The 25,799-nt window shown below is 40.3% G+C and overlaps 1 protein-coding gene across 6 annotated transcripts in view; it reads left to right on the forward strand.

Annotated features, from left to right (window-relative positions):
- Positions 1-8,653, forward strand: part of LOC101738473 (cytochrome P450 4C1) — a 16,904-nt gene extending 8,251 nt beyond the window's left edge. For all 6 annotated transcript variants that reach the window (XM_012689466.4, XM_012689469.4, XM_012689467.4 and 3 more), the window contains 6 exons: positions 4,496-4,678; positions 5,409-5,785; positions 6,304-6,372; positions 6,600-6,768; positions 7,780-7,953; positions 8,484-8,653. In XM_012689466.4, coding sequence (XP_012544920.1) covers positions 4,496-4,678; positions 5,409-5,785; positions 6,304-6,372; positions 6,600-6,768; positions 7,780-7,953; positions 8,484-8,650 — 1,139 coding nt within the window. In that variant the 3' untranslated portion in view covers positions 8,651-8,653. The remainder of the gene's footprint in view (positions 1-4,495; positions 4,679-5,408; positions 5,786-6,303; positions 6,373-6,599; positions 6,769-7,779; positions 7,954-8,483) is intronic.
- Positions 8,654-25,799: the final 17,146 nt, after the last annotated feature.

Genomic DNA, 25,799 nt, shown 5'->3' on the forward strand with positions numbered 1-25,799 from the left:
AGAAATGAAAATATCGTTACTCTTAATGTTCAGCTTAGCAAGTAGCCAATGTCCTACATTCTTCTTCTTCTCAGTCGTACACTCCTGGCGGAGTGGTCGTGGCTACGCATGTCTCAATGTTTGGTTGCGGCTTTTGAGAGACTTCTCCATCTCTCTCTATTTGTGGCGGTACGTGTACATTCAGTAAGGGAACACTTCGTAGATAACTTAACCAAGTCTGTCCACCTTGTGGATGATCGGCCGCGAGACCGTTGACCGTCTACTCTTCCTTGAACCACTAAACGTTCCAATGAGCTTTCATTACGAATGATATGTCCAAACATATTAAGAATTCGCAATTGCACAATCGACGGAAGCCTTTGTTTGATTTGGAGCTCTTTGATGTCCTGTATACATATACCTAATATAGATTAAATAGTAGGTAGCCGAAAGTCAAGTGACGCACTGTGAACTTTTAATGAGCCTTCTTCAACTTTTGGAGTTTGTTCTGTGAACAGGTTTTCGTTTTAAGTTTGAAAAATCATTGCCGATCCCGTGTAAACATCCAATTGCTTTGCTGCCCTATTCGATGTGATGCTAGTGTGGCGGTAGCTATCAAACACAAGATATATGACAGAGGCCTGAATCTCGCTTACGACATTTTCAAAATAACCTTAAATATAATTAAACAAGCTTATTTGGAAATAGTATTATCATGCTAGAGTATGGGGTTCGATTAGCAATCTGTGCAAAGCTGAAGCTTCGAGCTTTGGGACGGTGAATGTATATAAGTTGAGCGAGTTCACAGCCCACTTAGTGTTAGCACGTTGTACGCTTCCGACCCATCGGTGGGTCTGGCCCAATTAAAGCCAAAAAATACTCTATTCCAATTACGAAGTCCTTTTTGACACTTCTTAGAACGTAACTCTTCACGTTTCGCATAATTTGAAATAATAATAATAAAAAATACACAAACAATCTAAATGATTATACAATTAAATTCACACACACAATAACGTAATAATAACATCTGTCTAATGGGACTTCGTAATTGGAATAGAATATAGGCCTACTAGGCCTAGTCTACTAGCCGTAAGCCCGCGCACCGCGACCCTAAAATCGCGAACTATAACATGGTTAGGAACGACAGGCTCACTGCTCGTGGTGGTGGTACCGTCATCTACTACAGAAGAGCCTTGCACTGCATCCCGCTCGATCCCCCCGCGCTCGTTAACATCTAAGCGTCAGTATGCCGAATCTCACTGACGGGACACGCGCCGATCGTTATCGCGTCCGTTTATCTTCCACCGGATAAGATCGTTCTAAGCAGTGATATCGAGGCGCTGCTCAGCATGGGAAGCTCTGTCATTCTGGCGGGCGACCTAAATTGTAAACACATCAGGTGGAACTCTCACACCACAACCCCTAATGGCAGGCGGCTCGACGCGTTAGTCGATGATCTCGCCTTCAATATCATCGCACCGCTAACCCCGACTCACTACCCGCTAAATATCGCGCATCGCCCGGATATACTCGACATAGCGTTATTAAAAAACGTAACTCTGCGCTTACACTCGATCGAAGTAGTTTCAGAGTTAGATTCAGACCACCGTCCCGTCGTTATGAAGCTCGGTCGCTCTCCCGATTCCGTTCCCGTCACGAGGACTGTGGTGGATTGGCACACGCTGGGCATCAGCCTGGCTGAATCTGATCCACCATCGCTCCCGTTTAGCCGGACTCTACCCCGTCTCTTCAGGATACCGCTGAAGCCATAGACATCCTAACGTCACACATTACCTCGACATTAGATAGGTCATCGAAGCAAGTTGTAGCGGAGGACTTCCTTCACCGCTTCAAATTGCCCGACGATATTGGGGAACTCCTTAGAGCTAAGAACGCTTCGATCCGCGCCTACGATAGGTATCCTACCGTGGAAAATCGTATTCGAATGCGTGCCCTACAACGCGACGTAAAGTCTCGCATCGCCGAAGTCCGAGATGCCAGATGGTCTGATTTCTTAGAAGGACTCGCGCCCTCTCAAAGGTCTTACTACCGCTTAGTTCGTACTCTCAAATCGGATACGGTTGTAACTAGCCCCCCCTCGTAGGCCCCTCAGGTCAACTCGCGGCGTTTGATGATGACGAAAAAGCAGAGCTGCTGGCCGATACATTGCAAACCCAGTGCACGCCCAGCATTCAATCCGCGGACCCTGTTCATGTAGAATTAGTAGACAGTGAGGTAGAACGCAGAGCCTCCTTGCCACCCTCGGATGCGTTACCACCCGTCACCCCAATGGAAGTTAAAGACCTGATCAAAGACCTACGTCCTCGCAAGGATCCCGGTTCCGACGGTATATCTAACCGCGTTATTAAACTTCTACCCATCCAACTCATCGTGATGTTGGCATCTATTTTCAATGCCGCTATGGCGAACTGTATCTTTCCCGCGGTGTGGAAAGAAGCGGACGTTATCGGCATACACAAACCCGGTAAACCAAAAAATAATCCGACGAGTTACCGCCCGATTAGCCTCCTCATGTCTCTGGGCAAACTGTATGAGCGTCTGCTCTACAAACGCCTCAGAGACTTCGTCTCATCAAAGGGCATTCTCATCGATGAACAATTCGGATTCCGTGCAAATCACTCATGCGTACAACAGGTGCACCGCTTCACGGAGCACATTCTTGTAGGACTTAACCGACCAAAACCGATCTACACGGGAGCCCTCTTCTTCGACGTCGCAAAAGCGTTCGACAAACTCTGGCACAACGGTTTGATTTTCAAACTTTTCAACATGGGCGTACCGGACAGTCTCGTGCTCATCATACGAGACTTCTTGTCTAACCGCTCTTTTCGATATCGAGTAGAGGGAACCCGCTCCTCCCCGCGACCACTCACGGCTGGAGTCCCGCAAGGCTCCGTTCTCTCTCCGCTCCTATTTAGTTTATTTATTAACGATATTCCCCGGTCGCCGCCGACCCAGCTAGCCTTATTCGCTGACGACACAACCGTTTATTACTCAAGTAGAAACAAGTCCCTAATCGCGAGTAAGCTCCAGAGTGCAGCGTTAACCCTCGGACAGTGGTTCCGAAAATGGCGCATAGACATCAACCCAGCGAAAAGCACAGCAGTGTTATTTCAAAGGGGAAACTCACCGCTTATTTCCTCCCGCATTAGGAGGAGAAATATCACACCCTCGATCACCCTCTTCGGCCAACCTATACCTTGGGCTAGGAAGGTCAAGTACCTGGGAGTCACCCTGGATGCATCCATGACATTCCGCCCGCATATAAAAACAGTCCGCGATCGTGCCGCATTTATTCTCGGCACACTCTATCCCATGATCTGTAAGCGGAGTAAAATGTCCCTTCGGAACAAGGTGACACTTTACAAAACTCGCATAAGGCCCGTCATGACTTACGCGAGTGTGGTGTTCGCTCACGCGGCCCGCACACACATAGACACCCTCCAATCCCTACAATCCCGCTTTTGCAGGTTAGCCGTCGGGGCTCCGTGGTTCGTGAGGAACGTCGACCTACACGATAACCTGGGCCTCGAATCGATCCGCAAACACATGAAGTCAGTGTCGGAACGTTACTTCGATAAGGCTATGCGTCATGATAATCGCCTTATCGTTGCCGCCGCTGACTACTCCCCGAATCCTGATCACGCAGGAGCAAGTCACCGTCGTCGCCCTAGACACGTCCTTACGGATCCATCAGATCCAATAACTCTTGCATTAGATACCTTCAGCTCTAACACTAGGAGCAGGCTGAGGAACCCCGGTAACCGTACTCGTCGAACTCGACAAAGAGGTCGACGTGCAGCCTAACCCATGCATCAGCCCGCTGAGTTTCTCGCCGGATCTTCTCTGTGGGTCGCGATTCCGATCCGGTAGTAGATTCATTCGCGAAGCAACTGCTCTTGAGTTGTTAGGTCTCCTTCGGAGGCGCTCGGGCAGTTGTTAGCAAATCCCACCCCTCTTGGCTGAGCCTTTGCTCGCCCACCTGTCCTGGTGAAACTGGAAAGGCCTCCGGGCCACCAGTAACCCCTCAATCATAAAAAAAAAAAAAAAGTCTACTAGCCGACATACCATTTGAGCTAAGCCAAAATCAGGGTCTCAGTAAATTTTATCAATTTGAGATTTCCATTTGAAAAATTATAAAATGAAAAAAATTGCATGGACGATAAAATATTAGCAACTTTTACGGTCTAGCTTGCATATTTTAAAAGGCTTCACGGGTGACCTTCGTGGTCTGGATGGTTCAGTGAGATAAGGCTCACGGGTGAGCACCGCAGCCTGAGTGAAAATGCTCGATTTTTCATATGGCGTTCAATGCGTTAAATGGTTATCGAATGCCATACAAATCATAACGTCAATCCCGCCTACCAGCTTTACCAAACTGGAATGCCTGACTTCTTCGCGATAGGATGCTGATACCTACCCGTGCGGTTTTACAATAGGTTACGCTCTAAAAGTCATTTTTAAATAAATCAAGTTTCAATTTCCTTGATAGGTTTTAAATGGCACAGCAGACGTAAGATTCTGACACCAACGTTTCACTTTAACATCTTGAAGAGCTTCTTAGAAATCATCAAGGACAAGAGTTGTGACTTGGTGAAGAGATTGGAGGAGTACAGGGGCGAAGAAGTAGACTTGATGCCCGTTATCAGCGACTTTACATTGTATACGATTTGCGGTGAGTTTATTTGTGTTTTTCCTACGATGAAAGCACAGTATAAGGACTAGTTCCAGCACTTTTGAGGCCGCGTTTGTTGTAATGCGGCGTCTTAGATATACTGTTGTCAGTTCCTAAACCAAAAAACCAATCTACTTATCTTTCTATCTAACAGCACACAGAAGTCCCCGAGCCTCGCCACAACGACCCGTTCTGCGCTAACTCCTATCAAATACTAAATATGAATATTTGCGCAATTTTCGGATTACTCTGTAAAGCACAGATAAGTAACGCATTATAAAAAAAGTGTTCTTATTTTTCGAATAACGTTTAGTGTTTGACCGTAAATTCCATTACCAGTGGCGTCACTTCGGCTGGGTTATTGACTAGGAAGGAAAGCTTTTTTCTCGGGAAAATTAAACCTGTTACATTAATTCTGAATAGCAAATTTAACTGTGGATAAATCATAATCTTGGTACATTACATGGCGCTTGTTACATTAATTCTGAATAATCTAATTTAACGTGAATAAAAGTAGAGAATATAAAAAAAAATGTATCGTGTATGTGTAATTAATGTAATTCTAGGACTCAAATAACAGATAAATCTACATACATATGCACCCGGGACTACGTTGAGTTCCGAAAAGGCTGAACGTAAGGAACATGAACATAAGTCGCAAAAGTATACCCAAATAAAATATCTATGACCCGAGAAAAAAAATAAAAACTGTAGAGCTTTGTTATTTTAGAAACTGCAATGGGCACCCAATTGGATTCAGACAAGTCAGCAGAAACCAAGGAATACAAAATGGCCATACTACAAATAGCATCCTTGCTGCTCAACAGACTGACCAAAGTTTGGCTCCACAACGACTTAATATTCGACCAGCTTACAGTTGGGCGAAAGTTTCAGAAGTGCCTCAAACAAGTCCACTCTTTCGCCCATAATGTTATAGTTGAGAGGAAACGACAACGAGCATCTGGTAGAGACTATTCTGTCGTTGCAGAAGATGTATTCGGTCGTAAAAAGAGATTGGCCATGTTAGATCTTTTATTGGAAGCGGAAGAGAAAAATGAAATTGATTTTGAAGGAATAATGGATGAAGTTAATACATTTATGTTTGAGGTTTGTTGATATTTGAAAGAAAACTCGTATTTTAGTATCAATGCTTTTTGGTAGGATAATAACTATTTCAGAATATACCAAAGTCGTCTGTAAAATGGGTGTAAATACCTGATCAGTAGCTCAGTGGCCTCGAACGGGTCTTTGTCACCTTGTGTATGCTCAGCATGAGGGCTGAACCCTATCTGATCATCGCGGCCATCGTAGAAGCTTTGGTTTTTTATAAACATTTATAGAGGTAAGAGGCCACCAATATTGGCTATCCGGGCCTACCATAACCTTTACTTTTAAATATTGCGTCTTTCTTCTTCGTCGCTTTCTTCATTACTGAAGGTCATGTCTTTGAAACTTGACCGTGGCCTGTCTCGTGAGCAGTTTCCATTTAAAGCAACAAGCGATCTTTTATTTCGCCATTCAACGATTTCTCGACAACTTTGACACTAACGGTGCTGAAATAGGCCGTGATATCTATCAACCTTCGCTAAACTTGGGTTACTTTATCTTAGCTTTATTTCTTACAGGGACACGACACAACTGCAGTCGCTTTAACGTTCAGTTTGATGTTGGTCGCGGAGGACGATCAAGTTCAAGTTGAGTAGCTTTCTGTTCAACGGATTACAGCAACTTTTTTTTTTTTGAGAACGCCACGTTTGTGTTCACCTTATCGAATTAGTTATTCCTTTGGAATTGCAACTTTGAGTCATTATCTATTATCATTTATATGCATCATCATCCATTAATTTCAGCTCCAAAGTTCGATTTTTGCGAGGTCGTCTTTCTAAATAAGCCCATTATTACTGGTCTTATTTTACTCTAGGATCGCATTTACAAGGAACTGCAAGGGATTTTTGGAGACTCTGACCGTCGGCCAACAATCAGTGATGTAGCCGAGATGAAGTACTTGGAAGCTGTAGTGAAGGAGACTCTGAGGCTGTATCCAAGTGTCCCGTTCATCGCTCGAGAGATCACTGAGGACTTTATGCTAGGTATGATTCTTCATTATTGACATTGTCAGACGATAAAGAGCCGCAGCTCGCCCCAAATTTGAAACGTGAAACAGACAATTCGAATCGCACATATAAAGGAGAAGTTGTCTGAAACTAACCTATTCAAGGTAATTTGGACTGTGGCTTTCAAAGTGACACATTGTCTCTTCGTAGCGAATAATGAGAGCGTTAGCTATGAAGAGACCCAGGCGGATATGTAAATGTACATAAATGTATGTAATTAATATATGTAAATGAAGCTCTCTTGGCCCTTCATTAATTACATTTAAATTTCCCGCGCATTAGCTTCGACTATCATAATAGTATTATCTATGGTGGAAGCTATGTTCATTCTATAATTGGATTTGCTCTCTGGCTTTGAACATTCAAAAATATAACGTGCTTTCTTAGTAGACTAAAAAAACACATTACATATATAAATGTGGGTGCTTCGGTTAAGTTTGACGTACGAAGATCGGGAGAAACTTTATTTTCCGAGCGGATTTCCTCAAAGGAATGCTCAATGTAATGTATGAAACAGAGATCAGAAATCAGTATTGTTGGAACAAGTACGCTTAACATATTCTTCGAATTTGGACTAAAATGAAGGCACGGATCGATTAGGACAGGAATTTCGTGTTCAGATGATTGCCACTACTGATGCTGGTGGGGACGAAGAATTCATGGGATGATATGGCGGTAACGCGTATTGTGAATCCCCATAACAAAGTCCTAGATATTTCAGTCAAGGTTCTATTATGCACTTAGGTTTACAGGATAGTCAGTATTAATTGGAATGTCAATCAATCGATACAGAATTCTCAAAATTGTGCCCGTTTTCTTGTGTTCATTTATTTGCCTTGTCCCTGTTCAATTTTAGCACGTTATACGGGGGCTTGTGGTTAGACCTCATCCTTTCCCCCTTTAAATACGAGATTTAGTCCCTAGATATGGTTTTAAGAAAATTGAGGTGTTCACTTGTTTACAATCTATTTGTTCTTTTTTATTTAGATGACCTAAACATAAAGAAAGGCTCAGAAGTAGTAGTCCACATATATGATCTGCATCGTCGTAAAGAGCTGTTTGCTGACCCCGAGAAGTTCCAGCCCGATAGATTCTTGAACGGAGAACTGAAGCATCCATACAGCTTCGTGCCCTTTAGCGCAGGACCAAGGAACTGTATTGGTTAGTTTGACGTTTTTTTTCACTACACTAGACATGAGAACATGTTTTCAATTTTATTGTATATCGGATTATTGAAGTCGTCGTGTCCTAAGAGATAAGACGTCCGGTACATTCGTGTCGAGCGATGCACCGGTGTTCGAATCCCAGGCGGGTACCAGTTTTTCTAATGAAATACGTACTCAACAAATGTTCATGATTGACTTCCACGGTGAAGGAATAACATCGTGTAATAGAAATCAAACCCGCAAAATTATAATTTGCGTAATCACTGGTGGTAGGGTCTCTTGTGAGTCCGCGCGGGTAGATACCACTACCCCGCCTATTTCTGCCGTGAAGCAGTGATACGTTTCGGTATGAAGGGTGGGGCAGCCGTTGTAACTATACTTGAGACCTTAGAACTTATATCTCAAGGTGGGTGGCGTTACAGTTAAGTTTAATATGTTTTGGAAGGAATAAAGAAAGCCCAATGACTTGTATTCCTATTAATTCATGGTTACAAAGATCTTATGGTATACTATTCTTTTCAACAGGTCAACGCTTCGCGATGCTGGAAATGAAGTGCGTCCTCAGTGAGATCTGTCGTAGCTTCAGACTAGAACCCCGCACTAAGGGTTGGCGACCTACCCTCGTAGCGGAAATGCTTTTACGACCAAACGAACCTATTCATGTAAAGTTTATTAAACGCAAACAAAGCTGACAATGGTTTTATTAATGTTAAGTACACAGGTAGGGCGTGTAAGTGAGGGCTTTATGTTTTTTGGTCAGCATTCGGATTGTTATGAAAATACAGAGAAATGAATGAAAGGTGACATATTTAACTTTATTTTTATTTCTTTTATTGCCCTTGTAGGAACTGTAGTGTGGACTGTATTTGCGTTGTTTAACTATGACACTTTCTCGGGCCGTGGCGGGAAGAAACAAAAGAACACAACCCGAGGGAAATTGTGAAGGAAAACGCCGTACCTGGAGACGATGGAGTCGTCCGAATCACGGCTGCTAGAAGTGCTTGAAGCCAGATGGTGTATCTTCTATCTTGCACGACACTGTGATATACTGACACTGATGTTGTATAAGAATAAAGTCTTAGGCCATCTCAATAATTAAATCACAAAATAACTGATTTCTGTAATGCGGAGCGTGCGCGATGTAACCGCCATATTTTTTCTTATTTTTTTAATTTTTTTTGTGCCCACGTCGCTCGTACTAGCCAATCCAGGGCGCGGGGGATGGGTGAGGAAGGGGAAGGGAAAAGTGTCATAGCTTCCATATTATTATAAAAACATCTATCTACAAATCTGTCTGTAATGTCAATGATAAATGAATTACTTAAATGTCAATAGTTATCTTTGAACTTATTAACTTACTAGCTGAGTCCCGCGATGTTACCCGCGTTTATTGACGTACCGCGGGTCACGCCGCGGGGCGAAGCTATGCTAAAAAAGTAGCCTAAGTTACTCCTTATATCATCAGCTACCTATCAGTGAAAGTCCCGTCAAAATCGGTCCAGCTATTCCAGAGATTAGCCAGAACAAACAGACAGACAGACAGACAGACAAAAATTGTATTGTTATGTTATTTTGCTGTATGTACCGTACATATATTCATATGCATGTAGTAAAAAGCGGTTATTTCAATATTACAAACAGACACTCTAATTTTATTTATATGTACCTATAGAAGTCGTCGTGGCCTAAAGGATAAGACGTCCGGTGCATTCGCATCGAGCGATGCACTGGTGTTCGAATCTCGCTGGCGGGTACCAATTTTTCTAATGAAATACGTACTCAACAAATGTTCACGACTGACTTCCACGGTGAAGGAATAACATCGTGCAATAAAAATCAAACCCGCAAAATTATTATTTGCGTAATTACTGGTGGTAGGACCTCTTGTGAGTCCGCACGGGTAGGTACCACCGCCCCGCCTATTTCTGCCGTGAAGCAGTAATGCGTTTCGGTTTGAAGGGTGGGGCAGCCGTTGAGACTATACTGAGACCTTAGAACTATATCTCAAGGTGTGTGGCGCATTTACGTTGTAGATGTCTATGGGCTCCAGTAACCACTTAGCACCAGGTGGGCTGTGAGCTCGTCCACACATCTAAGCAATAAAAAATAAATAAAAAAAAGATAATAAGAAGACGGACAGCAACACGCGGAGTTAACGCTAAAAACAATCTCTTTAGCTATACATTTTTGATTATTCCACCATTATCTTGCGCAGGTAAGCAGATTATTAGTGGTCTAGATATTGGCCTTTAGATTACAAGTCAAATTAATTTAATAGCAATTGAGATCGTAACGACTATTGATTGTCAAAGTACTAATTATAATTAAATAACACTTTATTAAGAGTCATGTGACGTAGAAGCCTTATTGAAATAACAACTGTATCATGGTACGAATATTAATTAAGAATTCTGTAAGTACAAAAATGTGTACAAGTGTTTTGAGTTAATTGGTTATATGTGGCTGGCATACAACGGGCGGTCTTTTTTTTTTTTTTTATTGCCCTTGTAGGCAGACGAGCATACGGCCCACCTGATGGTGAGTGGTTACCGTCGCTCATGGACTTCAGCAATGCCAGGGGCAGAGCCAAGCCGCTGCCTACCGCTTAATACTCTCCATAAGCCTCGTTTGAAGAAGGACATGTCATAGCGCTCGGGAAACACCGTGGAGGAGAGCACATTCCATAGCCGGATGGTGCGTGGCAAAAAATACCTCTGGAAACGCACTGTGGATGACCGCAGTGGCCAGGTAGTATGGATGAACTCTACTCCGGTGGCGGGCGGTGCGATGGTAAAAACGAGATGCCGGTATCATCTTGAACAATTCCTCAGAGCACTCCCCATGGAACATACGGTACAAAATACAGAGGGAACCGAAGTCCCTCCGCAGACCCAGAGGTTCCAAACGAACGATTTTCGATAAGTCTTTTCGTTTTTCGCTTCTGGAAGAGTTCATTCCAGATAGCCATTAGGTGGTCAAGGATCATCCAAGGCAAGGAAATGACCGCGGCTTACTTACTAATTGAATAAAGAATACCCACTGAGTTACTCGCCGGATGGTCTCAGTAGGTCCCGATCCCGATCCGGTGGTAGATTCTGCAAAGCACTGCTCTTGCTAGGGCTAGTGTTAGCAATTCTCTCTGGTTGAGCCCGTGATATCATCTACCGGTCCGCGCGAAGTTGGAATAGCAAATTTGTTAAAATTTATCTTTTATTATAGTTGAATTTCAAGTTTTTCAATATAGTTTTTTAATATTGAATTGTCATCGGTCCTTAATAAGTATACTAAATTTCGAGTTAATCCGACGTTTTGAAGGAGGCCAAAATCATGTTTAAAGATTCCGTTACATACTAACATACATACGTCTAAAGTTAATAAAAGCGTATTAAAAATACTAATGTACCTTTTCAAAGCACCATTAAGGTTATGTCGAGAACCAATTTTGATTTAAAATACAAATATCCGAAGTGTTCGGAATGACTCGCGGTTTACTTTGTCAGTTGTGTAATTACTTTTCAAGTTTATTGGTTTGATTTCGAGTTTTCCAATACCAGGGAATATGCATTTTGTAATTGTCGATAGAGTAAAAGAGCACAGCACCGAAACACGTGTATTGAGGACTTATTTGATTGTATATTTGCGTGATATATTGTTTATTCTACTAACAAATACCGGATTGCTTACGTAAAATTATAGCTACGTATTATATTCGTCAGAGATCAGTTTAGTATTGGACTTTGGCTGATTTTTATTTTATCAACACCTTATTAGTGATTTGAAAAGTGATTAAGTCACTGAAATTCAAATATACTAATATTGTGCTCGATAATGATGGTAATAAGTAATTATATTAAATTAATATCAGCAATGAGGTCGTCTGTGTATTCAAAAGTAACATAATAAATTATTTCCTTATTGTGTTAATCTCATATTTACCCAAATGCCAAGAGAATATAATTTGAATTTGTAATGTTAAAGCCTTTGTACTGTTAAATCTTGGAATGCTTGTCTCAAGGTACCCACTTTAACGCGGCGTTTACGTTGATGATGTCTATAGGCCTCGGTAACCACTTAACAGCAGGTGGGCCGTGAGCTCGTACACTCCATTAAGCAATAAAAAAGTTAATCAGGTCGCATTCGCTTAGATTCATTTTAGTAAGAACCATCGACCTCTTTATTTCTAGGACGTTGTAATTTTGCGTTCCAGTCTGAAACGTGGGACAGACATTAAGAATTATAATATAATGTCACTTTCGGACTTCCTCTAACATAATATAATATTACATTACATTACATTACATTTGCTACGTTAATAACAAGAAAATAAATTAATTAAATACTAAATTAATAATATTAAAATAATATTAATATTAATAAATAATAAGAATAATAATTTAATAACTAAAATATATTATTAAAAGGAGTCCCTTTAGGTAAGGTTCCGAAGATACTGACAGCGTTCCCCCTTTGAATAGCTAGACTAATTATAATTATAATTGTAAATAGACATGCTTTAAAAAAAACCGACTTCAAATAGAAAAAAAAAAGATATTCCAAAACAAATTAATATATGTAGGCTTGAGGGTAGACATTATCTTGTTGAACACCAAGTAAAACGATGTCACTTTTTGATTCCTGATTTAATCAACAATATGTTATCGTAACAATTCACTTTAACACTTGTCTAACTTTAACCAGTACGTACAACAGTCACTGAATCACACAACGTAACAAGAATATAGTAAGTGCACCAGGCAAGCGCAGTCCAACGAATGTTCATTTCAAGGCACGTTCCGCCTTTTTATACTAGCCGGCGCAGCTGGCTTATGAGTCACCTCTGTTGCAGCTGTTGTTTACGAGTGGAACGACACGGCCGGCGCACCTGGTTTGTGTGAGTCACTCCTATTGCACGTGCTATATAACATAAATATCGTTAACGCCGTCACGGCCATACTGACGTGCGCTCGTCCTCGTGCGCGCATTCTTATGGTATGTCTGTGAACAACAAACGTGTTCGTTCATCCTGACATTAACGGATACAACATAAAACGTGGTCTATGATATTAACAATCTAGTACGGTTCGGTTCGCATAATTCTTCAGAAAATCCTATACTGGCTATAAATAACCTTCAGACTGCTTACATACCTGGGCCAGTTCATTTGAAACTCTTCAGGTATGTAAGTATGTCCCTTTTAACTTTTTTCGAACTGGACCGGATAATGCTAGACCGAATCGCAATCCCTGTAGCTAATTGTTGTGGCTAATCTGGATGAAAATCCCTATAGCCAAGCCATTGGACCGGACAGACCCTTCAATGACTTCACACTTTCTTTTTTTTTTTTTTTTCTCTTTTTTTTTTTGCTAGTCCGGATTAACATCTCTCTAGCCACATACAATTCTAATCTGCGTGTACGGTAGCGTTTGTTAAAACATTTCTTAAACCAGAACATTTATACGGAATTTCTTCAGAAATAGTGCGAGACCGACCATCGTTTTCTACATTACCTACACCTGCAACTGAGGTGCCTGAGCTTACAGACATTGTATCACTACCCACAGACTATGTTTGCTGTATCGCTATTTGTGGACAAAAATGTCGCTTCTATTGTCAGTGATAGAGTCGTCATCATTAAGATCAGTTTCATGAACAAGATTAATTAACCCATCTGTGTACGCCGTCACGTCATCGTCACTATAATTTTCAGAAATTTCTAGTAGGCCTGATGGGCCTCGAGGTATTTCACGTAAGTTTTCATGGGGAAATTTGTACATCTATTAGAACTATTTACATGTCTCAATTTATACCTATCGTTTTCCAAAACTGCAGTAATGTTGAAGGGACCTTTACATTTTCGGTCAACTTACGAAAACAAAATCCCCAGCGGAAAAGAGTTTGACTTTAGCTTTGCCTCGACTAAACCAAGCTTCTGTTTGTGCCCTTTTTTTTATGTTTTCGCCGGTCTTCGACCGTGCTAAATTAAGATCTAATCTAGAGGGATTATCACTCTGTTGAAATTTTAAGATATTTCAAGTGAACTACCCTGAACGGCAAACGTCTATTCTATTGGAGTAAACCCTGTTACTAGACAACGTGCACTATTAAGGACGAGTTGAATATCCCCTAAGTGCTCTTGCCATCATGATTGGACTAAGTTACTTTCAGATCAAAGAGTGACTTGTTCATGAAACCGCTTACCATTGAATAAATTACTATGACTTTGTTTTATAAGACTACATTCTGACCCTGAATGGAACATAAAGGGGAAGCCAAAACCACTTATCTGTAACACACTGAAGCTCTGGAACACAAGTTGACGTCTCTGGTTGGACCTGCCACAGCACCTGGAGCAGTGTCGTTTTTCTTCTTGTAGCGCATGGAACATCCAGAAGCTACATGGCTCGCATCACCGCACACGTAACAGCCGACTTGCAGGCGAGAGCTGGGCGCCCACGGATGAGGAGGTTGTTCAGGTTTTGCAGGCTGTATTTTTGTGAGGCAAGTAGTAGCTCGAGCCTTAAGCGAATGTGTGAGAGTCAAAATTAAATCGACACCATCCAATACTTCAACTACTTTAAACGGCCCTTTAAACTTCGTATCTAATTTCGTTTGATCATGCTCTTCGTATTAATGTGTGGACGAGCTCACAGCCCACCTTGTGCTAAGTGGTTACTGGAACCCATAGACATCCACAGCGCAAACGCACCACACACCTTGAGATAGAAGTTCTAAGGTCTCAGCATAGTTACAACCGCTGCCCCACCCTTCAAACCGAAATACACCACCGCTTCACGGCAGAAATAGGCAGGGTGATGGTACCCGTGCGGTCGATGGCACTATACGGAGCACCCGTCTGGTGCCACGTCCTTACCCACGAGAACGTCGCCGCGCTGCGACGCCGGCAGCGCGCGATCGCAGTCAGAGTTATTCAATGATACCTCACAGTCTCCTACGAGGCGGCGCGCCCTAGCGCAAGTGCATCCGGAGCGCGGGGGCTCCAATATCGGCAGTCCGTGCTGGAGGCGAGGTCTCGTCGTTTGGCGGACCCGTCGGCCGGCCTCCGTACCGTCGAGGCGATCTGCCCGGTTCTCGCGGACTGGGTGGGCCGCGACCGCGGAAGTCTCACCTCCGGCTACCTGTGCAGACTCACAAGACATTTTACCACCATGCAAACTTCTTACCGCAACAAATCTTACCAGCCACCACGCAAACTACAATTTTACGGGTTCCACCTCTCTTACACGATGTTACTCCCACACTGAGGAAGCCAACCGCGAACACTTGTCAAGCACGCACAAGCACGCACTTCACCGGAAAAACCTGCATCCGCCAGCGGAACCCGAACACCGCCGCATCGCCCGACACGAACGCACCGGACGTCTTATCTTACAGGTCACGACGACTTCAGATGTGTCAATTTTTCTTCCCCACGGAAATTTGCTTGCTTTCTTGTTTGCTTGCTTGCTGGAGCCCGAAGTCATCGAACGTGTAGTGTTATTGGTATTGAATCGAGTAGATTCTAAAATTTCAGCGACAATTCACAGTCTCGTGTCCTGGTTTACTGTACTAGTGCCATGTAACTCTAGCAGTAGTCATTGGCTTAAAAACGATTCGTGTCGGAACTACCCACTCGTCATGACAGATCCATTATTGCGATCGAAGTTTCACTTGAGATTTGCACTTGCCTTCATTTCTTGCAATAGCTTGTTACGTGTTGTATTTCCGCTAGTAAATGCCATGTGATAAGTCGAGAGTCAACTGGGCAACATGAGCCAGAACGTAAGATGTGACGATTTCTTCGTGGCTCAGATCTTCCATCGAGGTAACAGAGACGTTATTACACGACTTACGTATGCTGCATTCACGCTCTTGTGGCGTACCACTACTAGTATTCTGATCTGCATCATGTTTTTTTTGCTGTACTTCGAACATGTTCAAACACGTCACGCCAGTGAGAGTAGAGTCCTGATCTCACTTCTGATGTAAGCTTGTGGGTAGACATTATCTTGTTGAACACCAAGTAAAACGATGTCACTTTTTGATTCCTGATTTAATCAACAATATGTTATCGTAACAATTCACTTTAACACTTGTCTAACTTTAACCAGTACGTACAACAGTCACTGAATCACACAAGGTAACAAGAATATAGTAAGTGCACCAGGCAAGCGCAGTCCAACGAATGTTCATTTCAAGGCACGTTCCGCCTTTTTATACTAGCCGGCGCAGCTGGCTTATGAGTCACCTCTGTTGCAGCTGTTGTTTACGAGTGGAACGACACGGCCGGCGCACCTGGTTTGTGTGAGTCACTCCTATTGCACGTGCTATATAACATAAATATCGTTAACGCCGTCATATACACTAAAACAATAATCATCTAAGTCGGTTGGCGTGATATTGAGTTATTCATCTATTTGTCGCGCACGTACTTAATGCAAATTGAAGACTTATATAGTTTTCTCATGGATACTACTATCACTAACTGGACTAAAATGGAAAGGGACCACACGGGAAGCGTAAGCTTTCTAATAAAAAAATAATCATCAAAATCGATTGACCCAGTCAAAACTTATGAGGTAACAAACATAAAAAAACAACATACAATCGAATTGAGAACCTCCTCTTTTTTTGAAGTCGGTTAAAAATTGAGACTATTTAAATTGTGAATTTGGTGCGCCAATAACTACGTAGCATTACGGTGAGCTGTGAACTTTTTCATTCGGCTAGTGCAATGAAAAAATCATGAAAGCTTCAACAATTCCAAAGCTCAACTGAATAATGAATTGAAAATTGCTTAGAACTTGAAATAGCAATATCAGCTTTAAAATCTAACTGCGAAAGACTATTTTCTCTAATACATTAAATGACGTTGTAAACGCGTGGGTCCTTTTTGTAAAGTTCTCCTGTTGTCACGAGCGGAGCGAATGCAGATCTAAAAGGAAAGTTTAAGCTTTGTTATAAACGTGTCATTGTTTAAAAACTGTTGCAGTCGCTTTTGACTTGACGAATATTTTATAAAATCAGCAGTTTACACGTTTCCTGTTGCAGTTACAGGATGTAGGTCCTTTTTGTAAAGTTCTCCGGTTGTCACGAGCGGAGCGAATGCAGATCTAAAAGGAAAGTTTAAGCTTTGTTATAAACGTGTCATTGTTTAAAAACTATTGCAGTCGCTTTTGACTTGACGAATCTATATCTATACTATAATATTATAAAGAGGAAAGATTTGTTTGTTTGTTTGTTTCGAATAGGCTCCGAAACTACTGGACCGATTTGAAAAATTCTTTTTCCATTAGAAGCCGACATTGTCCCTGATGAACATAGGCTACTTTTTTTATTTTATTTTTTTGTTTCATGTGTGTTTTAATGTTTCCGAAGCGAAGCGAGGGCGGGTCGCTAGTATTTTATAAAATCAGCAGTGTACACTGTTGCAGTAACAGGAGAAAATTCAACGCTAAAAAACAAACGCAATGTACATAGAATAGATCTCCTATTGCGTGCGAGGTCATTGACGCTTCACATTTCTGGTACAAGAACTTTGTAAGGCCTACATCGATCAGCATTTACAGTTATAAAATAAATTTAATAGCTTTATAATTTAATCGTCTTCTAACGTAGACCCCCCTAGGGTAAAAGCCTCCTCCAAAGAATTCCATTTTTCCTCTGGTGGTAGGACCTCTTTTGAGTCCGCGCGGGTAGGTACCACCGCCTTACCTATTTCTGCCGTGAAACAGTAATGCGTTTCGGTTTGAAGGATGGGGCACCCATTGTAACTATACAGGGACCTTAGAACTTACATCTTAAGGTGGGTTTTTAAAGCGCATTTACGTTGTAGATGTCTATGGGTTCCAGTTACCACTTACCACCTGAGCTCGTCCACCCATATAAGCAATAAAAAATATTAAAAAATATTAGTAGTTGACAATTTTAATTTTAATAATTTTAATTCACTTTCATTTGATTTGATTTGATTTATATTTATTTTTAATAATTCTGATAAATTGTAATTTTAATTTTATTGTATTTTGATTTAAATATTATGTATGTGTGTGAATTTTTTTGGGCTTAAGTTGCCCGAAATAAACGCATTTCATTTCATTATTTATATAATATGTATACTTAGTCTGGCCATAAATACTGTTACAATTAAAAATAAACAGAATATTACATTTGAATTTGGAATCTGTCATTTTTATATGATTGCTCATTGAGTTTTCTCATTTTGGCGCCAATACATTGTACAATATTTTGCGATATTAAAATGGAGTGGGGTGAACCGAGTGGGGGGTGGAACCGAATCGCTGTGATTGCATTACACCAAGTAGGTATGGAGCCAAATGCAATTTTTAAAACTCTCCATACACTTGGTATTAGTAAAATGTTTGTGTACCGGGCTATTAATAGGTGCAATGAGACCGCCTCTGTTTGTGACAGAAAAAGATCTGGCCGTCCACGTAGTGTTCGTACCAAAAAGGTGGTCAAAGCAGTAAGGGAAAGAATTCGAAGAAATCCAGTTTTTTTTTTTTAAATGTTACTGTTGGCCCGAAGGCCTTTCCAGTTTTACCAGGACAGGTGGCCGAGCAAAGGCTCAGCCAGGAAGGGTGGGATTTGCTAGGTTGTTAGAGTCCGAGTTTAGTTGTCCGAGCGCCTCCGAAGGAGACCTAACAACTCAAGAGCAATTAGTTAGAAATTCTGCTTCACGGAGCAACTCCTAATGTTGCGCACCAGTGTGTTGTAGTTCTCATGAATTCAAAATGTTTGTTCTGTGATAAGGGGCGTCTATTAATTACGTGATCTATTTTTTAGAGTTTTTCGACCCTCCTTTCCTCCCTAAGAACACCTCGCCTAATTAATGGACGCACTCTAAGTTTTTATGGAAAGAAGCAAACTCTGAGCAAAAACTTTATGATTTCAGCTTACGAATTCAGTGTTTGAGGTCACAGTCAGTGGTGAATTTACACTAGGGGCAGTCGGGGCAAGTGCCCGGGGCGGTAAATTTTTTAGGGCGGCAAAATTTTGAAAGTGAAAATATTTTTTTTCTTATCGTTATTGCTCTATGTAATTAATTCTATAATTAATAATTTTCTGTTCAATTGATAATTCAATAAATTCAATTCATTCATTATTTGTGAATTATAATTTTGGCACTTTTGGTAAAATTAATAATTAAAATGATTTAATAAATGTTTTTCCTTGGAGATTTAAAATAATAATCGATTTTTTTATTTACCAGAAGTAAAGAAAAAAAAATTTTTCATGTGTAATTCTGAGTCCGCCTTAGTGCCAAAGGACAATGTCCATTTTCTATGGGCGTCTGGGCCCCTAAAAAAAGTTGTCGGGTGATGATGATTTTAACTTAATTTGATAGACAAAGAAATATCGTTTCATATTCAGAAAACGATTTTTATATTCTCACCCAGATTTAAGAGAAATCTGTTTTTTTCTGCAGCTAAAATTAAGTTGTTAATTGTTTTCTTCGAAATAAATAATCGCTCTCATCATTATTTACAGTATTAAATAAGTTAATTGTGGTTAATGTTGCTAGAAATAAGCCCTTACGTACATTTTATTATTATTATATCCTCATAATAAAAATCCGGAAGCCGGCAACGATATTGTTGTTGTTGTTTTTAAATTCGCCAACAAGCAGGCAAAGAGCGTAGCCTATACAGCCTAGTCTGTCGTAGTTATATTTTTTATATATTTTTTATGTTAATAAAAAGCCGGTGTATCTTTTTTTATTGCTTTTTGGGAGCTTTGACGTCAACTCGATGAATAGCACATTGAGTGAGCGTGAATTTTTGCAGACCTTTTATCTTAAAAAAAAAAAACAGTCACTGCTATGTTAGCTACATTTTTATTCCAATGCCTCAATAATCGTGAACAACGATTATTGACGTTTAATACACAAAACAATACCCAATTTGTATATTATACATCACAATAAACTATTAAAAAAACATTACAATAAAACTTCAAGTGACGCTTCACTCGGGTTGCTGCCAAAACTCTCTGATCATATATAATAAGAATAAAGTAATGGTAGGCCATTGAGATTTTTACTAATGGAATCATTAATATCTAAAAATATTAAATAATTCATGGTTTTAAGTAACAATTTTTATTACAATACATAAATATTGAATTGAACAACAATAAACTAAAAAAGTCTGAGAATTATAACGATTAGCTATTTTTTTTAATTTGTTGTTTAAGTCACAGACAACTCTTTCGTTTGTCAGCATATAGGTTTACTGTATGGGCTAATTTGCCCTTTGCCTATTGGCGAATTTAAAAACTATGGCACTCAGTGTTGGGATGTTATCAAATATGTAATTTATTTTTTGTAAAACAATGCCAGGGTGGAAGAAATGTTGATACATAAACTAAACAACATGAAAAAATAAGGCATAGTTTTTCAAGTATAAATAGTTTTGTCATGAAGTTGGCCCACTTTTGGGCATTGTCCTTTATAATTGTTAAAAAAAACATATAATTATTTATGTTTTTGGAATATATAACATATTATTATAATAAAGTTTCTAGTAAAGTTGAAGAAGAAAATATATAAACTATAAGTTTAAGTAAAATTTCAGTATTGGGGCGGATTTTTTTCCGGCGCCCAGGAGCGGCATTAAGTTTAAATCCGGCCCTGGTCACAGTTATCCAAATTTCAATGGCAGTTGGACTTTTTGGAGTCGATTTTTGTTATTTCCTTCAGTGTCCGTTCGGTATAATGTCACGAAGCAATTTTGCGTTCTTTTGTTCACCGCAGTTTGAAACACGTCACCGGAGTTTTAACTCCTGCTTCGAATCACTGCAGTTCGATTTTTCGAGCTTTTTTGCATTTGTTTAATTTTTGTCCGGAATATCCGAGATGGACCGATATTGCCTCCGTCGAACAGCTGTTCCGGGTGGCTGCTTATAGAGGTGAATACAGGAAGCTAACGGCCAACCTTCAGGATTGAAGAGGCACTGGAAGAAGAAGAAGATTTTTTTGTCGGTGCTAGGGCGTTTTGGGAATCCGTCCTGGTTAATCCACCACCATTAGCTTTCCTATTTCAGGTACCATCAGTCGGTATAAGTGAAACTGAGCTATTTCGTAAGGTGCGTAGTGACATTCCCGTAATAATAGCAATTTAGGTCTGGTAGCCAATTGATATCAAGTGATATTAAATATAGGATTATATTTAAATGAGGACATACAGTGAGCCTTTGGTTGTTCAAATGAGGGACTACTTGGCGTTTCTCAAACTTTTTCTTTTGAAGATGTTCTCCAACTACACAGACCACTTACGTAGGAAGCGGATTACGTGTGCCATTTCATGACACTCACAGGAAAATAGGGGTTGCTTCTAATCTAAGCTGGGAACCGTTTGGGTTAGTATTGGAGACAAACGAAAATGCATACAGCTCATCTGTCTACAGAGGCCATGACAATAAAACCAAATATATCGTATTAATCGCAAAATCGTCTAATAAAAATCAAACCCGCAAAATTATAATTTGCGTAATTACTGATGGTAGGACCTCTTGTGAGTCCACGCGGGTAGGTACCACCACCTTGCCTATTTCTGCCGTGAATAAATAATGTGTTTCGGGTTGAAGGGTGGGGGAGCCGCTATAACTTTATTTGAGACCTTAGAACTTACATTTCAAGGTGGGTGGCGCATTTTACGTCGTAGATGTCTATGGCCTCCAGTAACCATCAGGTGGACTGTGAGCTAGTCCATCCATCTAAGCAATAAAAAAAAATCTTACGCCTTAATAGTCGCAAGGTGACTCCGCGACTGACACGGACTATTGAAGGGCATGTAATGGTTGTAGTTAGTAGCTGGAAGAGGCCACCGGGTAGTAAACTGGTATTGTAGACAGCGGCTTGACTGTGCTTATGGCATTGTTGATTTCCAAAGGCAAAATGGACTACTCACTGTTAGGTGAAATTAGTTTGGCTTAGACTTCGCCTATCGAGGATACTCGATATACAATGATTGCAAACATAAATATAATAATAATAAAGGGCCCTTAAAAATAATAGTTACATTTTTAATAAGCCCAATGGCGATCTATAGACTAGAGCTAAGATCGATGCGACCACAGTCATTACGGAATGCACTTTGACTCTCGCTCGGAAATTCACCAGCGTCTATTAGGACCTTAATTCGGTTATGTTTTGAACGGAGCGGTGACTGATAAAAGCTAGAAATGGTTTTTAACAAAAGAAAATGTTCGTTTGACAGACGACCTCATGGACCTCATAGTTGTGACATAGAATTGAAGTCTACGTGCATTGGTAAAACGGTGGTCCTTCAGATCTAAACGGTTATTTGGGTAAAGGAATTGCTGGTAATTCTGCATCTTTCCAGCACCATCAGGAAGGCAGGTTGAATTAAAATACTTAGCTGGGAGGGACCCCTCCTTTACTAACATCTGGCTATAGCCATTATTACGTGGTAGAACGTCTTGTGTGTACGCACGGGTAAGTACCATCGCCCCGCCTATTTCAGACGTGAAGCAGTAATGCGTTTCGGCTTGAAAGGTGAGGCAGCCGTTGTACTGAAAAAACTGAGACTTAAAGTTGATGTCTCAAGGTCGATAGCTACATTAATGTGTCGTCTAGGAATTCCAGTAACAATTAACAACAGATGGGCCGTGGGATCAACAACCAATCTAAGCAATAAATAAAAATCTTTATATTGTTACGCGCTGGGGTTCGGGATAAATAAAATTCTGCCGAATTACAAGTTAGTATTGTATTAGCACTTAGAACACCTATACCACTTCACAAACACTTTAAAATTCTCAATTTGCTTCTTCCGATTCGCTTCAGGCGATCCACTCGCTGTTTCGCTTCGAGTAGTTTTGATAACTAACTGACTGCGTGCCACCTCTGCCACGCTTTTATGGCCGATACCACATCCCTAGAATTATCGAGAATATTCCAGACATTTGAGTATTGTGTTTCCGCTATCTGACAATAGATGGCTGTGTACTTCTCGAGCGTTCTAGGTGCTACTAGATCCTTCGATATTCGTTCGACTATTCAGCGATAGATGGCGCTACTCTTACCGGCGTAACAATATTATTATAACTTGATAGTTGTCTCTAGGAGCTTATTGTATTTTTATTGCCCTTGTAGGCAGACGAGCTTACGGCCTACCTGATGGCGAGTGATTACCGTAGCCCAATGCCAGGAGCAGAGCCAAGCCGCTGCCTACCGTTAATTGTTGCATACGATGATGGAATTTTTATAAGCACACACCACAAAAAATTGGGTAAATCAGGTGATTTTTTTCATAATTTCAAGGTTTCGAGATTATTTTATAGGCTGCTAGTAATGATGAGATAGGTACCTAAAAAAAAATTCGAATAACAATTTCGTATCGATGGAAATATATTTCTTTAATCTTTGAGGTTTGTGAAGTGTACAAAAACTTAATTTTTTTTGTGTTAAAGTCTCGGAACTTTGGCCTTAGATCAAAGGCACGTAAATGAACGTCAGTTGTTAGAAAAACGAATGAGTGAGCACGTTTTCCAAGCACCATTGAACTTCGACGAAAATTATTTTTCGATTCTTAGTATTTTATTGACTGGACCCTTAAAGCAGCTGATCGCAAACGTGTGGATGCTTTTGAGATGTGGTGCTGGAGAAGAATGCTCCGGATACCTTGGACAGCGAAGAGAAGCAATCTGTCTATCTTAGATCAACTACAGATCAAGACTAGACTGTCTACACTCTGCCTTCGCCGCGCACTCGAGTACTTCGGTCATATTGCTTGGAAAACACCGGATAGCTTAGAGAGACTATTCGTGATAGGGAAGATCGAGGGAAAGAGACCGCGCGGGCGCAGTCCGACAAGTTGCTTCGACCAAATCCGCACCACACTAGAGATCCCATTCCACGACGCCCTTCATGCGGCCAATGATCGGAGGCGCTGGCGGGACATTACAAGGAGTAAAATCATGTCGAATTATAATGGTCACGACCCTCAGCAGTGAGGTAACGACGCGAGCAGGTGAGTATTTTATTGGTTGTGATTTAAAGTCAAATTAATCTTTATGACGTCATTAAATGTCGGCGTAGAAAAAAATTGATGCTGTAGGAATTTACTGCTGCAGCTTAAGGCGTATGGTGAACCTTCCCATGAAGGTTCAACTGTCTTGCCTATTTCTGCCGTAACTAGATAGGTATGGACATTAGTCCCATTAGGTCCCATTGGGTCCCGTTCGGTCCCATTAGGTCTTCCGCACCATTAGATGATCTTGATTTATATATTTATATTATTGTACATATTATATTTTCTTGATAGACATCATAACGGCATCAACCTCAAAACAAAGAACTTGAAGTTTCGATATTGCGTAGCTCTGGTCCTATTCTTCAAACCGGACTGCATTAGTGTTTAGTGGCAGAAATAGACAGAATAGTAATAGCTATCCGTGGCAGGTCACTACTGCCTTAACACCATTAAATAGTATTAAAATACACTAGAGAAGATAAAATTCATTTTTAACAATATTTTTTATTGTACAAACATTGAAATATTTCACATAAACAATTTTTTATTTGGAAAGAAGAACAATATAGGGAATATCGCTGTAGGGATCTATTACAGGCTACCTAAGAGTATTACGAAACTAACTATATCAAAGTTAAATATCCCGGTTAATTTTAACAATGCCATTTACATTATAATAATATATAACACACACACACGAATATACTCGAAAAAATGGATGATAATTACACTAATTTTCCATCCATGGTCATTACAAGTTCGGGTTAAAGATATTCTTTATTCTCAAAAGAATTACATAAATTCACTTAAATGAGAACATTAAAATAGTTATAATTAATTCAGATCGTGCAGTACATGATAATAATTTATAGTAAGTAACAACATGCGGTGCTATGACAATTATTTAACAAAAACTATAAAGATTGTTTTCTTAAAATGTATAAACAGGGTAGATTACCACAGAAGCGATACAACGATCGCCTCAACCAGCCGCCGGCCGCTCGGTGGCGGGTAGATATTGGCGCCACAAGGAGCTAGTTCGCATGGATGCGGCATTGGTAAAATGTTTGCAGGTTGTTAGTTTCATTGTTATTTCATTTCATTGTTCAATTATTATTCGTTTATTTTTTTTTTGATACATTATGTGTATTGCATGATTGAGTCAAGTTCCTAACAACAATGCAAAATGTCACTTGCTCGGTTGAAGTTCTTTTAGTTTTTTTCTTTATTTGGAACTGCAATTAATAGTTATGTTACTTAGGTAGTTAACACAAAAAAAAAAATGTGGGGATATGTTCACATTTGTAACAACAGTGTCTAATCATAGGGTTACATACACCCTATGATTAGATATTGTTATTGGATATCAAATTACAACATTCTTCAAAAAAGTTAATATGGCTTTGAAAAAAAAGAGCTTGAATTTTTAATTATTTTTCCATAGGTAGTTATTGACCCGGCCATACACCGGTACCGGCTTATCGTTGAATTTTGGGACACGTTGTATTATACATATAATGGTATTTACGGTGTTTAAATAAGAAAAGACGAAATTGCGTTTCTTCTAAACAACAAGAAACAACATTTAATGCCCTTTCTTCAATAATTCTTTAACACACATTTCACAACGTCCATTAACCGAAAAATTATTTAAACAACTATCAATTGTCATATGACAGATTGACATTCAATCATTCATTACATCTCCCCCGCTGAAAAGACAATTGTAAGAGGCAGTGAATGGTTTTACAATTGTTTATCATATCAGATAGACACTGGAGACAACTTTGTTATATGGTAGAGGTTTGATTCTGCTTTTTTGTGT

Source organism: Bombyx mori, chromosome 21 (assembly GCF_030269925.1).
Source record: "Bombyx mori chromosome 21, ASM3026992v2".
NCBI classification, from domain to species: Eukaryota; Metazoa; Arthropoda; class Insecta; order Lepidoptera; family Bombycidae; genus Bombyx; species Bombyx mori.